Source organism: Schistocerca americana, chromosome 7 (assembly GCF_021461395.2).
Source record: "Schistocerca americana isolate TAMUIC-IGC-003095 chromosome 7, iqSchAmer2.1, whole genome shotgun sequence".
NCBI classification, from domain to species: domain Eukaryota; kingdom Metazoa; phylum Arthropoda; class Insecta; order Orthoptera; family Acrididae; genus Schistocerca; species Schistocerca americana.
Genome location: NC_060125.1, coordinates 273,895,393 through 273,910,381, shown reverse-complemented (window position 1 = coordinate 273,910,381; position 14,989 = coordinate 273,895,393). Strand labels below are relative to the sequence as shown.

The window sequence follows — 14,989 nt, the reverse complement described above, 5'->3', positions numbered from 1 at the left end:
ACTATATTTCAGTAAACACCTACGCCTCCATCCTGATAGAGAGACACTATGTTACTGTCGCGTCTCACTTGTTCATCGTTTTCCTTCTCTTCAGTGTCGCGCCAATTTTGAATGATTTGGTGAGAACTATAGTGGTGTGCCTACTGAGAGAGACCTTATGTGATGTGGTGTGACGTGATAGATATATATATATATATATATATATATATATATATATATATATATATATGAGAGAACTGAGAAGCAGATGTTTTTGGATATTTCTGTTAGATTGAAAAATTTCACGTTGCCCCTTACTCACATGTCTCAATTTCCTAACAGTTCTCAGACAGTCACTACATTGTTAATTTAATGCGGAATTTTCTCTTTTCAGGAAGAAATCGCAGAGCAGCAAGACAGCCCAGCCGGAGGTGAAGGTGAGTCAACATTCCTCTCTCCTACCCTCTATTCGAAATTCCGCAAACGAAAATCCTTTCAGAATGGGGAAGGCAGTCAATCGTGAACGTGCAAGTTTCCACTACTAAGAATTTGCTATGTTGAAAGTACTAGTAGACACAGTAATAATAGTTACTAATCAAATCAGTCTTGATCACAAATTTATTTATTCTGGTAACCGGTTTCGATCAAGCTTGTGGTCGTCTTCAGACCAAAATGCTGTCTGAGCAGGAGCCTCCTTGTGGTGGTAAATCACTGCACGTCCACATAAACGTAGCTATATGAAATCAGATGCCGGACAGGTATTAACTGCAAAGAAGAAGGCAATGAAATGTAGGTCACTCGCAAAGGAAAGAAGCATAGTTCATCAATACTCCTGTGTTACTCGTAAACCAGGATCGTTACAAGCTAGAACTGATGTAAAAGATAAATAAGTTACACATAAAAATGTATGTAGTTCAGCATGTAGATAAATACTGAATGCGTTTGTGTTATTCTGCCATAAATCTAATCTTAGTTCAAAAATATTAAAACTTACATGTTTTATCAATCATTTATTGCACGATCTTACTTCATACAATTCCTGACCGAATTTAAAAAGTTTAAATGCCTACTCATTAAGAGGTACAACATCACGTTAAAGGTTTAACACATAATTATTTTTGGTAAGCTTCACAGCCTCAACGTATTTTAAGAATGAAAACACGCTCCAAGTAGGCTGTACTCTTTTTGTTTTCCGTGCAATCGACCAATTTCAATCGTGGGTTATTTTTAAGCGATGTCTTAGAATGTGAAATAAAGCTGGAAACTTAAGATATGTGCTTGTGAATTACCCACTGTTGAAACTGGACGATTACACGAAAGATAAGAAGCATACAGCCTACTTGGACCATGCTTTCATTCTCAGATCCAGCATTAAAGATAGAAACTGTGTATATCTCTCGAGGCATCGTAACTCAAGGCGCGCAAATTACCTAGACTGTTTTCATCCAGTATTTAAGAACGAGAGTACTAGCGACTTCCAAAAATCTTTGGTCATCATTTCAAAACTTTTCTCACAGGGACGTCCACGAGAGAAGGAAAAACAAGTTCACTGCTTTCTGCTTTCTGCAGAATCGGACCTGACGTTTCAGTTTATTACTTGTTTAGTACTAACTCTATTAACAACACATTTTGCTGAGTGTTCAGGTATACTACTGAATTTATTGTATAGTTGCGCGGCACATAGACCAAGAGAAATAAATATATAAACATCTGTTTTATTTTTTTCATTATTTTCTGGATGAATAGTTGGAAACTAATAAAAACTAAGATACTTAGGGTTTTTTCATTTTTTTACATACTTAACGTCAAATACGAGGGCGTACTGAAAAGTAACGCCTCCTAACTTTTTATGTGAAAATGTTAAAGATTTTTGAACAATACGAACTTTATTAACATTTTACATTTTCATTCATCATGTGTACATATTTATTTCTCAAAATAATCACCCTGGTGCCGAACACACTACTTCTAGCGAGTGACCAGTTTGTTGATACCGCCACTGTAGAACGTTTAACTTTGTTGATGGAGCCGCAACCTCACCTCTGCCTGTACCAATTCATAATTATCAATGTAAAGTCCTCAAAAATGTTATTTAAGAATAAAATTTTCAGTCTTCAGCGGAGTGTGCGCTGATATGAAACTTTCTGGCAGCTTAAAACTGTTTGCTGGACCGAGACTCGAACTCGGGACGAGGTACTGGTGGCAGTAAAGCTGTGGGGACTGTTCGTGAGTCGGGCTTGGATAGGTCAGTCGGCAGGGCACTTGCCCGCGAAAGGCGAAGGTTCCGAATTGCTATCTCGGTCCGGCACACAATTTTAATCTGCCAGAAAATTTCCTGTTATTTAAGTTTTGGAAACTGATGAAAATCGGATGGTTCCAAGTCGGGACTGTTTGAAGGACGATCGATGGCAGCGAACCCTGTGGAATGTTGCAGATGTCGCAGCGCTCGTGTGTGGTCTGCTAAAGGAGCAGGCTCTCACAGTGTGAGCGAACTCTTTCTGCGGTTAGAAACTCAATTACAGCACGCTGTTTCTCACGCAGCGACACATTTTTCTGTTGCGCAGCACCACGTTACACTTTACAGTTCGGAGCCCTGTAGCGGCAGAGGGTTGCAACTTGCTTCAGCGAAGAAGGAACGCCGACCGAATAATATGCATGTTATGCAATACCTCAGCCGATATTGAAAAGAGAAGAAAAAATTCGGAGGCATTACTTTTTAGTACTCGCTCATGTTTAACACATTAGCGTCCAAGATGCTACTCCAGGCGGGTGTAAAATGAATGTGCGCAATGGAAAATACTGAACGCGAAATTGAATATTTGGCCCTGTATGACTACCCGCTGAAGCAGATCTTAGGATCTCTTAATGCTGATAATATTTCCAACTTCTTGCGCTTTAACATATAAATTACAACATAAACAAAAATCAATGATTAAAGGAACTAGTAATTAATAAATGATAAATGTTATTTCTGCTTATATATTTACTGTACATTAAAACCGTTTTATATATTACAAATGTTTATACATCAATGTCCAATATTACTGATCAGTTGCCCAAATCTGCCCCTTTTTTTATGGTTACGTGATCTAATACACTCCTGGAAATTGAAATAAGAACACCATGAATTCATTGTCCCAGGAAGGGGAAACTTTATTGACACATTCCTGGGGTCAGATACATCACATGATCACACTGACAGAACCACAGGCACATAGACACAGGCAACAGAGCATGCACAATGTCGGCACTAGTACAGTGTATATCCACCTTTCGCGGCAATGCAGGCTGCTATTCTCCCATGGAGACGATCGTAGAGATGCTGGATGTAGTCCTGTGGAACGGCTTGCCATGCCATTTCCACCTGGCGCCTCAGTTGGACCAGCGTTCGTGCTGGACGTGCAGACCGCGTGAGACGACGCTTCATCCAGTCCCAAACATGCTCAATGGGGGACGGATCCGGAGATCTTGCTGGCCAGGGTAGTTGACTTACACCTTCTAGAGCACGTTGGGTGGCACGGGATACATGCGGTCGTGCATTGTCCTGTTGGAACAGCAAGTTCCCTTGCCGGTCTAGGAATGGTAGAACGATGGGTTCGATGACGGTTTGGATGTACCGTGCACTATTCAGTGTCCCCTCGACGATCACCAGTGGTGTACGGCCAGTGTAGGAGATCGCTCCCCACACCATGATGCCGGGTGTTGGCCCTGTGTGCCTCGGTCGTATGCAGTCCTGATTGTGGCACTCACCTGCACGGCGCCAAACACGCATACGACCATCATTGGCACCAAGGCAGAAGCGACTCTCATCGCTGAAGACGACACGTCTCCATTCGTCCCTCCATTCACGCCTGTCGCGACACCACTGGAGGCGGGCTGCACGATGTTGGGGCGTGAGCGGAAGACGGCCTAACGGTGTGCGGGACCGTAGCCCAGCTTCATGGAGACGGTTGCGAATGGTCCTCGCCGATACCCCAGGAGCAACAGTGTCCCTAATTTGCTGGGAAGTGGCGGTGCGGTCCCCTACGGCACTGCGTAGGATCCTACGGTCTTGGCGTGCATCCGTGTGTCGCTGCGGTCCGGTCCCAGGTCGACGGGCACGTGCACCTTCCACCGACCACTGGCGACAACATCGATGTACTGTGGAGACCTCACGCCCCACGTGTTGAGCAATTCGGCGGTACGTCCACCCGGCCTCCCGCATGCCCACTATACGACCTCGCTCAAAGTCCGTCAACTGCACATACGGTTCACGTCCACGCTGTCGCGGCATGCTACCAGTGTTAAAGACTGCGATGGAGCTCCGTATGCCACGGCAAACTGGCTGACACTGACGGCGGCGGTGCACAAATGCTGCGCAGCTAGCGCCATTCGACGGCCAACACCGCGGTTCCTGGTGTGTCCGCTGTGCCGTGCGTGTGATCATTGCTTGTACAGCCCTCTCGCAGTGTCCGGAGCAAGTATGGTGGGTCTGACACACCGGTGTCAATGTGTTCTTTTTTCCATTTCCAGGAGTGTATAAATAACGCGTGATGACTGGCATCATCTACGTACCAAACACTAGAAGACATTACTTTCAAAGATGATCTACAGTGGTGCAGAACGTCAGTGTAAATAAAATTTACGTGATCATAGCTGTTTAGCTTTGTAGCCCTAATAATCCAACGCAATTAGCAATATCACCGTATGTACTGCGTCCGGTGCGACGGAGAGAAGGTTTTTATGCACATCTTCGATGGTGGAAGTACTCGAGCCACAAAATAAAAAACTCTTTCAAACACTAGGACAGCAGAAAGCGGTCCTCTGACTATTATAATCTAGCACTGTCTTCTCCTCTCTGTGTTCTACAGACGAGAAACACGAACTCCCAGCCACGAGGACGGAATTCAGATAACGTTTCAACATGAGTATAGACACAAGAAGTCCTCTCAGTCATTGAACACTGCGTACTCAACGACGGCTTCCTACCCGAAGGCGAAGTTCAGATTCGTATAAGTTCGCAACAGTACAGTACCTAACCGTTCTAACTATAAAATCTCCTGAGAGCAAGACAGCAAGTCTGTCTGTACCAACAAAACCCGTCAAACATGGACGCTCAAAACGGAAGACCTCTTTCTCTCCACCGCTGGCTTCCCAGCAAAGCTCGTCTCCCCTCTCTTGTAAAAGCAGAAAGCGAATCATTTTCTCGAATCCACAGAATATTCGCCCTCTCTACAGATTGTTCCAAACGCCGACCAACCATATTTTATTCTTTCGTCGTCCAGCGCGCAAAGTTTGCGAGGAAATTTCTCTATCCGTTAATTAGGAATTCATACAATGCTACGCTACTCAGAGTAAAAATCCTGAGAAGTAACCCAACCTGATGATTTCCGAGGTAACGCTTCCTTGTTCCTCTCTGTGGCGGCCAAAATTATCAGAGTTTCCGAAGTATTATCCGGTTATCATTCCGGCCCCGCTACAATACCGGCCGCCCGCCGCTGTATTGTGCTTCACCTCTCAGGTGCCCCGACCGTCCGTCTTAGGATACTTCCTGTGCGGGCTTTTCCACCCAGGGCCTGAGTTACACCTGCTGTTTCATTTCCACCGGCGTTCCAGCTTCTACTAGTATAGGCAATCATTCATTACGCCGTTTTGACAATAAAGACACTCCATCACCTTTCATGTTATAAGCGTTAACAACAATTTACAAGGTCGGCGAGCAGCATCTGCAGGCACATGCCCAAACAGCTGCAACATACATCGCGTTTCTACAGAATGATCTCCCAACGTTGCTCGAAAATGTCCCACTGGAAACGCGTCGACGTATGTGGTATCAGCATGATGGTGCACCTGCACATTCCGCAATTAACACTAGGCTGACCCTTGACAGGAAGTTCGACGGGCGTTTCATAGGACGTGGAGGACGCATAAATTGGCGAGCCCGTTCTCCTGATCTTACACCTCTGGACTTCTTTCTGTGGGGTACGTTAAAGGAGAATGTGTACCGTGATGTGCCTACAACCCCAGAGGATAAGAAACAACGTATTGTGGCAGCCTGCGGCGACATTACACCAGATGTACTGCGGCGTGTACGACATTCATTACGCCAGAGATTGCAATTGTGTGCAGCAAATGATGGCTACCACATTGAACATCTATTGGCCTGACATGTCGGGACACACTCTATTCCACTCAGTAATTGAAAACGGAAACCACGTGTGTACGTGTACCTCACCCCTCATGGTAATGTACATGTGCGTCAGTGAAAAAGACCAATAAAAAGGTGTTAGCATGTGGACGTAATGCGCTGTTCCAGTCTCTTCTGTACCTAAGGTCCATCACCGTTCCCTTTGGATCCCTACGTAATTCGGTGCTCTCCGATACACACGATCAAACAGCGGAGGTACTCAATCGTCAACTTTAGGTTACAATATCTCCGGATGTAATTAACATTTTACAATGCAACAAACGGCCCTGATTACGTATTTGTTTATATGTTCAGATGTGCTAACAAAACTAGTGGGGTTCCATTTAAAAAAACGTAGGTTTGTGTTAAAAAACATACATCCGTGCATTTTTTTTATGGTTTGTAGTAACCAATTACACTAGCCCCTCTCCTCACGTTCGGTGTGTGGAATCGATTCGTCAGTATTTGATGTGGTTTACGAAATATATCCAGCGGTAATGTTAGGTGACTCACCCTGTATACGATGTGCATCCTATCAAATGACGCCTAATTCCGATTGTAAATCACGACAAAGTATGTAGATGAGTGCTTGTAAGGTGCGAAATTATAGCCATTTTAGAAGGTGTGTTGTCTGTATACATCGTTGTTCGACCGTTTTTAGGGTCGGGGGCAAGGGGGAGGGGGGGGGGGGGGTAGGGATGTTACCAGCTGTAGTGTATTAACAGTAAATAATTTTAATACATCCTACACAAATAGTTTCTCGTATGTGTTCTGTTTCCTGACGCATCCCTGAAGGGTCTACTTTGGGACGTTCACAGAGAACGTGGGCGCTGTGTTGCAGGTCAGGCGGTTCCGCGGCCGGGCCTGTGGGCTGTGGCGCGCCTCTCGCTGGAGCACCCCGAGCGCGCCCTCTACCGCAGCGAGGTCGCCAGGCAGCTGCACATCATGAGGGGTGAGTCGCTGGCGGCCGGGGGAGGCTCGTCTGCAGCGCGGGGCATGGGAAGCAGCGGGGCGACGGCAGCCATAAGCGCAGCACGGAACGTGAAGTGGCCCGACGCCTTCGAGCTTAAAGCCGTCCTCACACGGGACGTGAAAGCATTCGCGGACGAGGAGCTGATCGAGTTTTGTGATGTGATAATGGGGAAATTCACGTTCCAAAGCATTCCGAAGGGTGTAAGACTGCATCAGACCAGTCAGATTTTTGCTTAGTGGAGAAGAAAGTGGCCAATGAGATGCAAGTTTGCGTTCTACATCACAATCGAAACATCGGAAACGACATAATGCATTAAGTTTTTTCAATTGAAATCCATATTTCGTGCTTTCAATGTAGTAATTAGTAAATGCTGTTTCAAAGCAATAGTGGACTGAGGATCTCTCGAAAACGCATCATTTTTCGTACAATTTGTTGTAAAAAAATGACGAGAAACGTTATTTTGATGGTTAAATAATTTTCGTATTTGATTGGTTTCGTGATGTAATTTGCTTGTTTGAAAGAATGCCGCCTCAAGGCAACGGCATATAGAATCTCCACTTCGGGTTTCTATGGTTATTGAAGAGACTGGCAAACTTTGACTGGCCACTTAGAAAAATGTTGGGCCTAGAAAACCTGTCAGTTATGGCATTATTACTGTCAATTATATAACTGATATGTCTTCAATAGTAATACGAGTATATAATAAAGAAAATCAAGCTTCAAGATTTATTATTGTATTTGTATTGTATTGTATTGTATGTCAACTGGGAGCCTAGAAACGACGGAGAGGCTCCGTCCCCGCCGCAGCCGCAGTTGTCCACAACCCCACGACCAATGCCGCAGACCACTTCAGCCCTCTGCCGCCCCACACCGAACCACGCTTTCAGGGTTATTGTGAGGTTCAGCCTCCGGTGGACCCCTCCTCCTTCCCCTCCCCCCCCCCCCCCCCCCCCCCCCAGGGAACGTCTCACACCAGACGAATGTAACCCCTATGTTTGCGTGGTAGAGTAATGGTGGTGTACGCGTACGTGGAGAACTTGTTTGCGCAGCAATCGCCGACATAGTGTAACTGAGGCGGAATAAGGGGAACCAGCCAGTATTCGCCTAGGCAGATGGAAAACCGCCTGAAAACCATCCACAGACTGGCTGGCTCACTGGACCTCGACACAAGTCCGCCGGGCGGATTCGTGCCGGGGACCAGGCGCTCCTTCCCAATTCGGAAAGCTGTGCGTTAGACCGCACGGCTAACCGGGAGGGCTATTACCGTAGTTACTTAAGGTCTCTGATAGTTTACAAACTATAAAATAATGATGCTAGAAAATATAATTTTCCTAAAAAAAATGTGCGAGGTGAGCCATTGAGCAATTTCTTCCTCTTCTTGAGCTTCCAGATTTTCTCGCTCACTCAACAAACGTGACGTATTTGTAGAAGAATTGCAGTAAACTGTGAAGCTTAAAAAGTTCGTGCACAAAATTACGTCAACTTTATCACATATTGGCTCAACCATTCGCGACAGCAGCTGTTACGTTCGCTAATGACAACAGAAGGCAATATTGTCAAGGGACAGATTGCGAGACTTCCGAATATTGTTCTCATATGAAAGTAATCCAGTTTTCGAACGATAGGTGGTTCGCGAGTCGAAAAAGTCCCGGCCCGAGCTATACTCGTTGTGGCCCGGTCCGAGCTATGCTCGGGCTTGGTATCCATTGTGTTGGTAGATTAAGTTTTATTAAGGAATCTATGTCCGGAAATAGACCGTTTGGGATTAAAATACATTTGAAGATCCGATAAGTTTCGAATGTTCCGCTTCACGATTTGCACACAACGGACAGTACGAGCTCTGACCTGGGTGCCTACGGAGGCCCATAGCTAGGAGAATGTTCCGAGCACTTGTCTTCGCATTTTCTTCTACGTGATGGAGGACGTCCCATTCGAAGTCGAGAGTGCAGCGCATCTGCGCAGCTGACGGTCAACCCTCATACTTGCAAACGTACCAGTTTCTCATAACCGTTGTTGCAGTCGGACGAAAATGGCATCTGCTTCCTTAATTGTGAAAAGGACTGACGACACATCCCTATTCCATTTTACGTGCTTACCATAAAGTGGGATATTTACAAGTAAACGGTTATTAAAACCTATTTTACAAGTGATGCTCTTTTCTAAAAGCAGGTTGGTTTCATTCAGGATTCCAATACACCACATCATTCGCCACTCTATTGCCTGCATAATCCTATTTCTCAACATAATCTCCATTCAATTCGAGGGACTTACTCTACGTTACTGGGAGTGCCTGTATGCCCTCATCGTGTCACTCTGCAGGTCAACGTCGAGGTCAGCGTCTTGCTGCATCAATAATCTCCCCATTATCCACGTTCTGTGTTCCACGGAGTGCATCCTTCACTGAGCCAAACAGATGGAATTCGAAAGGTGAGAGATCCGGGCTGTAGGATGGGCAGGGAAAAACGGCGCAGTGAAATTTTGTCATCTCCTCTCGTGTGCACAGACTTGTTTGAGGACAGTGGACTCGCATTCGGGAGGACGACGGTTCAATCCCGCGTCCGGCCACCTGATTTAGGTTTTCCGTGATTTCCCTAAATCGCTCCAGGCTAATGCCAGGCTAATGCCCCGTCCTTCCATAATCCGATGAGGTCGATGACCTCGCTGTTTGGTCTCTTCCCCCAAACCACCGAACCGAACTTGTTTTTTTAAGTCTTGCGTTGTTATGTAGCGGGAGACCTTCGTTCACAATTTTGTGGCCACAAACAAGCTGAAATCGTTTCTTCATTGTTCTGAGGGTTCCATGATACACGTCACAGTTTATCGTTGCGCCATGAGGGAGGATATCAAACAGAATAACCTGTTCAGAGTCCCAGAAGACCAACTGAGGGCGCGTCTTTTCTTCGGAGCAGAGACAGTATACCGCCACTCCCTGGATTGACGTTTTGCTTCCGGTTCGAAGTGAAGAATCTATGTATTATCGCCAGTGAAGAAGTTCGACAAAAAATTGTCACAATCGGCCTCGTAACGCACAAGCAATTACGCACACATGACCCTTCAATGCTCTTTATGAACTTCTGTTGGGCCGCGAAGAACCCAGTGGGCACACATCTTTGAGTTATACCAAGTGGGGGCTGCGTGGAGTAGCCGGTCGCGGTCACGGTCCGCACGGATCCACCCGTCGGAGGTTCGAGTCCTCCCTCGGACAAGGGTGCGTGTGTTGTCCATAGCGTAAGTTAGTTTAACTTAGATTAAGTAGTGCGTAAGCTTAGGGACCGATAACCTCAGCAGTTTGATCCCATAAGACCTTACCAAAAATTTACAATTTTTGCCCCAAGTGGGGACGACTGTGTCAGGACTACCAACAAAAGAGTCCAGGTCAGAAACAAGGTGTTTGTAGTCTGTCGATCACCTGGAATGAGAGTGTGAGCTCGTTCCAACATTGCACGAGACACAGCTGTGTGCGGCCGGCCGACGCACGGGAGATTGGAGAGGTTTGTGCGACCTTGATGCGATGAAGACAGACGCCTCGCCCAACGGCTTACCGTACTTTTGTTCTCTGTCAGGTCTCCGCAGAAGCTGTGTAAGCGCCAGCGATCCTCTGGCTTTGCGCCAAAAGAAACTCACTCACATCTCTCGGCTTGGAAACCCCCGCCATTGCATTCTCCATTATGGGCGCTACGTGCAACGCCGCCACCTATGGGAAGTTTGTGAAATTATAGTGGCGAAGTAGGAATATTCCACGATGTCCCATTACAAAGTATGATTTTTTTCAGCAAAAACTGTCCGATATAAAAAATGTGTTGCATTACTTATTGAACGCCCCTCATACTAAGCCCCCTCTATAAGGCCTAGAAATCTGTGACTAGACTCTACATCTACGTGATTACTCTGCTATTCACAATAAAGTGCCTAGCTGAGGGTTCAATGAATCACATTCAAGCTGTCTCTATACCGTTCCACTCTCGAGCCGCGGTGTGGCCGAGCGGTTCTAGGCGCTATAGTCTGGAACCGCGCGACCGCTACGGTCGCAGGGTCGAATCCTGCCTCCGGCAACGATGTGTGTGATGTCCTTAGGTTAGTTAGGTTTAAGTAGTTCTAAGTTCTAGGGGACTGATGACCTCCCATAGTGCTCAGAGCCATTTTTGAACGTTCCACTCTCGAACAGCACGCGGGAAAAACCTGCACTTAAATTTTTCTGTGCGAGCCCTGATTTCTCTTATTTTATCGTGATGATCATTTCTCCCTTTGTAGGTGGGTGAAAACAGAATGTTTTCGCAATCGGAGGAGAAAACTGGTGATTGAAATTTCATGAGAAGATCCAGTCGCAACGAAAAACGCCTTTGTTTTTATGATTGCCACTCCAATTCACGTATCATGTCTGTGACACTACCTCACCTATTTTGCGATTATACGAAACGAGATGCCCTTCTTTGTACTTTTTCGATGTCATCCGTCAGTCCCACCTAATGCGGATCCCACACCGCACAGCAATACTTCAGAATAGGGCGGACAAGCGTGGTGTAAGCAGTCTCTTTAGTAGACCTGTTGCAACTTCTAAGTGTTCTGCCAATGAATCGTAGTCTTTGGTTTGTTCTACCCACAATATTATCTATGTGATCGTTCAAATTTAGGTTATTTGTAATTGTAAACGCTAAGTATTTAGTGGAATTTACAGCCCTCAGATTTGTGTGACTTATCGCGTAATCGAAATTTAGCTGATTATTTTTAGTACTCATGTGAATAACTTCGCACTTTTCTTTATTCAGGGTCAATTGCCACTTTTCGCACCATACAGATATCTTATCTAAATCATTTTGCAAGTAGTTTTGATCATCTGATGACTTTACAAGACGGCAAGTGACAGCATCATCTGCAAACAATCTATGACGGATACTCAGATTGTCTCCTATGTCGTTAATATAGATCAGGAACAATAGAGGGCCTACAACACTTCCTTGGGGAACGCCGGGTATTAATTATGTTTCACCAGATGACTTTCCGTCTATTACTACGAACTGTGACCTTTCTGACAGGAAATCACGAACCAGTCGCACAACTGAGGCGATACTCCGTGGGCACGCAGTTTGGTTAGAAGACGCTTGTGAAGAAATCTAAAAATATGGAATCAATTTGACATTCTCAGTCGATAGCACGTATTACTTCATGAGTATAAAGAGCTAGTTGTGTTTCACAAGAACGATATTTTCTGAATCCGTGCTGATTGTGTGTCAATAAATCGTTTTCTTCGAGGTACTTCATAATGTTAGAATTCAGTATATGTTCCAAAACCTTACTGCAAATCGACGTTAGTGATATAGGCCTGTAATTCAGCGGATTACTCCTACTTATCTTTTTGGGTATTCGTGTGACTTGAGCAATTTTCCAGTCTTTAGATACGGATCTTTTTGTGAGCGAGTGGTTGTATATAATTGCTAAATATGGAGCTATTTTAACAGAATTCTCTGACAGGAACCTGACTGGTATATAATCTGGACCGGAGGCCTTGCCTTTATGTGATTTAAGCTGCCTCGTTACTCCGAGGATATCTACTCCTATGTTTCTCATCTTGGCAGACTTAAAAACAGATTGTATGCCTGCGATCTTCTACCTAAAGGACCTCTTCTGAATATTTCAGTGTTCGTACATCTACATTCACATTTATACTCTGCAAGCCATCCAACGGTGAGTGGCGGAGGGCACTTTAAGTGCCATTGTCATTACCTCCGTTTCCTGTTCCAGTCGCGTATGGTTCGCGGGAAGAACGACTGCCGGAAAGCCTCCATGCACGCTCGAATCTCTCTATTTTTACATTCGTGATGTCCTCGAGAGGTATAAGTAGGAGGAAGCAATATATTCGATACCTCACGCAGAAACGCACCCTCTCGAAACCTGGACAGTAAGCTAAACCGCGATGCAGAGCGCCTCTCTTGCAGAGTCTGCCACTTGAGGCTGCTAAACATCTCCGTAACGCTATGACGCTTACCAAATAACCCTGCCACGAAATGCGCCGTTCTTTGGATCTTCTCTACCTCCTCCATCAACCCGACCTGGTACGGATCCACACTGATGAGCAATACTCAAGTATAGGTTGAACGAGTGTTTTGTAAGCCACCTCCTTTGTTGATGGACTACATTTTCTAAGCACTCTCCCAATGAATCTCAACCTGGTACCCGCCTTACCAACAATTAGTTTTATATGATCATTCCACTTCAAATCATTCCGTACGCATACTCCGAGATATTTTACAGAAGTAACTGCTACCAGTGTTTTTTCCGCTATCATATAATCATACAATAAAGCATCCTTCTTTCTATGTATCCGCAATACATTACATTTGTCTATATTAAGGGTCAGTTGCCACTCCCTGCACCAAGTGCCTATCCGCTGCAGATCTTCCTGCATTTCGCTGCAATTTTCTAATGCTGCAACTTCTCTGTATACTATAGCATCATCCGCGAAAAGCCTCATGGAACATGCCGAAACTATCTACTATTTGCCTGGAAATTTACTTTGTCAGGATCTTATGAGTGAATTTTGAATATGAGCAGTAACAATAAGAACTTAGTGAAAGAGTATTGTGTTGTTACAAGCTGTGAACACGGGGGAACATTTTCTTCGTATTCCTTTAGTGGAAAACATTGACAGAAATCTATCGCATCTTTGCCAAACAATATCGTCCGCTACGACCGAGACAGACACGCAGTCGTCTCTCGCCAGCGCAAGGCACATGTGTTAACTACCAGCTAGCTCCAAATTAACGCTTCGCACCGGCGCAAAGCGCAGCCGAGTCCGCGGCACGTACAGAGAGAGAGTGGCGTCCATTAGTTCTGGCGACGCACGCTGTTCTGAATAGCGTTATTCACAGCAGCGGAGACGCAGGCGGGCGCGCGGCGTCAAAGGCGCTATGGAAGCGGCTAGAACGTCCGGCCAATCCGCGCCGCGCGTCCTGAAAGGACGTCGCCGCCACAATTATACGGGCTCTGTACACCTGTGTACACGCGTTCGCGGGGCGCCCTGTGACGCTGCCGTTTCAGTCAGTGCATAATTGGAATGAGCATGTGGGCAGAGCGGCATTTAATAGGAAGCTCGCCGCCTAATAGGCTTATGCGACGCGTCGCTCTGAACACCAATTACGTCTGCGGCGGGCGTAGACGCGATGTGCTGGCGCGCCTCCCGGCGCTGTGTCTGCATTCAGAGCGCAGCTGTCTGCCCACGTCAGCTACGCAGCTTACTAGTGCAGGCTTGTTATCAAAAGTTCTCTCTCCACTGTAAATGACAATGAAGTAAAATGAAAGCCAAAAAAACGTCCTAATTTTTAGCGCAGTGCCACCTCCCGAGCAGTTCATTGCTCTCGAGAGAGTGGTTACAACACTCATCACGTAAGGAGACTGTGCTTTGAAAGCCGCTTACTAACTGTCAGAACTTAACCTGACAGTTCCGCACTGCCGCCTGATAAACAAAGTAAGAGCCTACGGAATATCAGACCAGCTGTGTGGCTGGATTGCAGAGTTTTTAGCAAACAGAACACAGCATTTTGTTCTCAATGGAGAGACGTCTACAGACGTTAAAGTAACCTCTGCCGTGCCACAGGGGAGTGTTATGGAACCATTGCTTTTCACAATATGTATAAATGTCCTAGTAGATAGTGTCGGAAGTTCCATGCGGCTTTTCGCGGATGATGCTGTAGTATACAGAGAAGTTGCAGCATTAGAAAATTGCAGTAAAATGCAGGAAGATCTGCAGTGGATAGGCACTTTGTGCAGGGAGTGGGCACTGACCCTTAACATAGACAAATGTAATGTACTGCGAATACATAGAAAGAAGGATCCTTTATTGTCTGATTATATGACAGCGGAACAAACACTAGTAG

General features: G+C 45.7%; 1 protein-coding gene across 1 annotated transcript in view; it reads left to right on the top strand.

Moving 5' to 3' along the window:
* Nucleotides 1-14,391, top strand: part of LOC124622869 (ski oncogene) — a 194,429-nt gene extending 180,038 nt beyond the window's left edge. The window contains exons 10-12 of the mRNA XM_047148663.1: nt 374-416; nt 6,987-7,097; nt 14,201-14,391. Of these exons, the coding sequence (XP_047004619.1) occupies nt 374-416; nt 6,987-7,097; nt 14,201-14,391 (345 nt within the window). The remainder of the gene's footprint in view (nt 1-373; nt 417-6,986; nt 7,098-14,200) is intronic.
* Nucleotides 14,392-14,989: the final 598 nt, after the last annotated feature.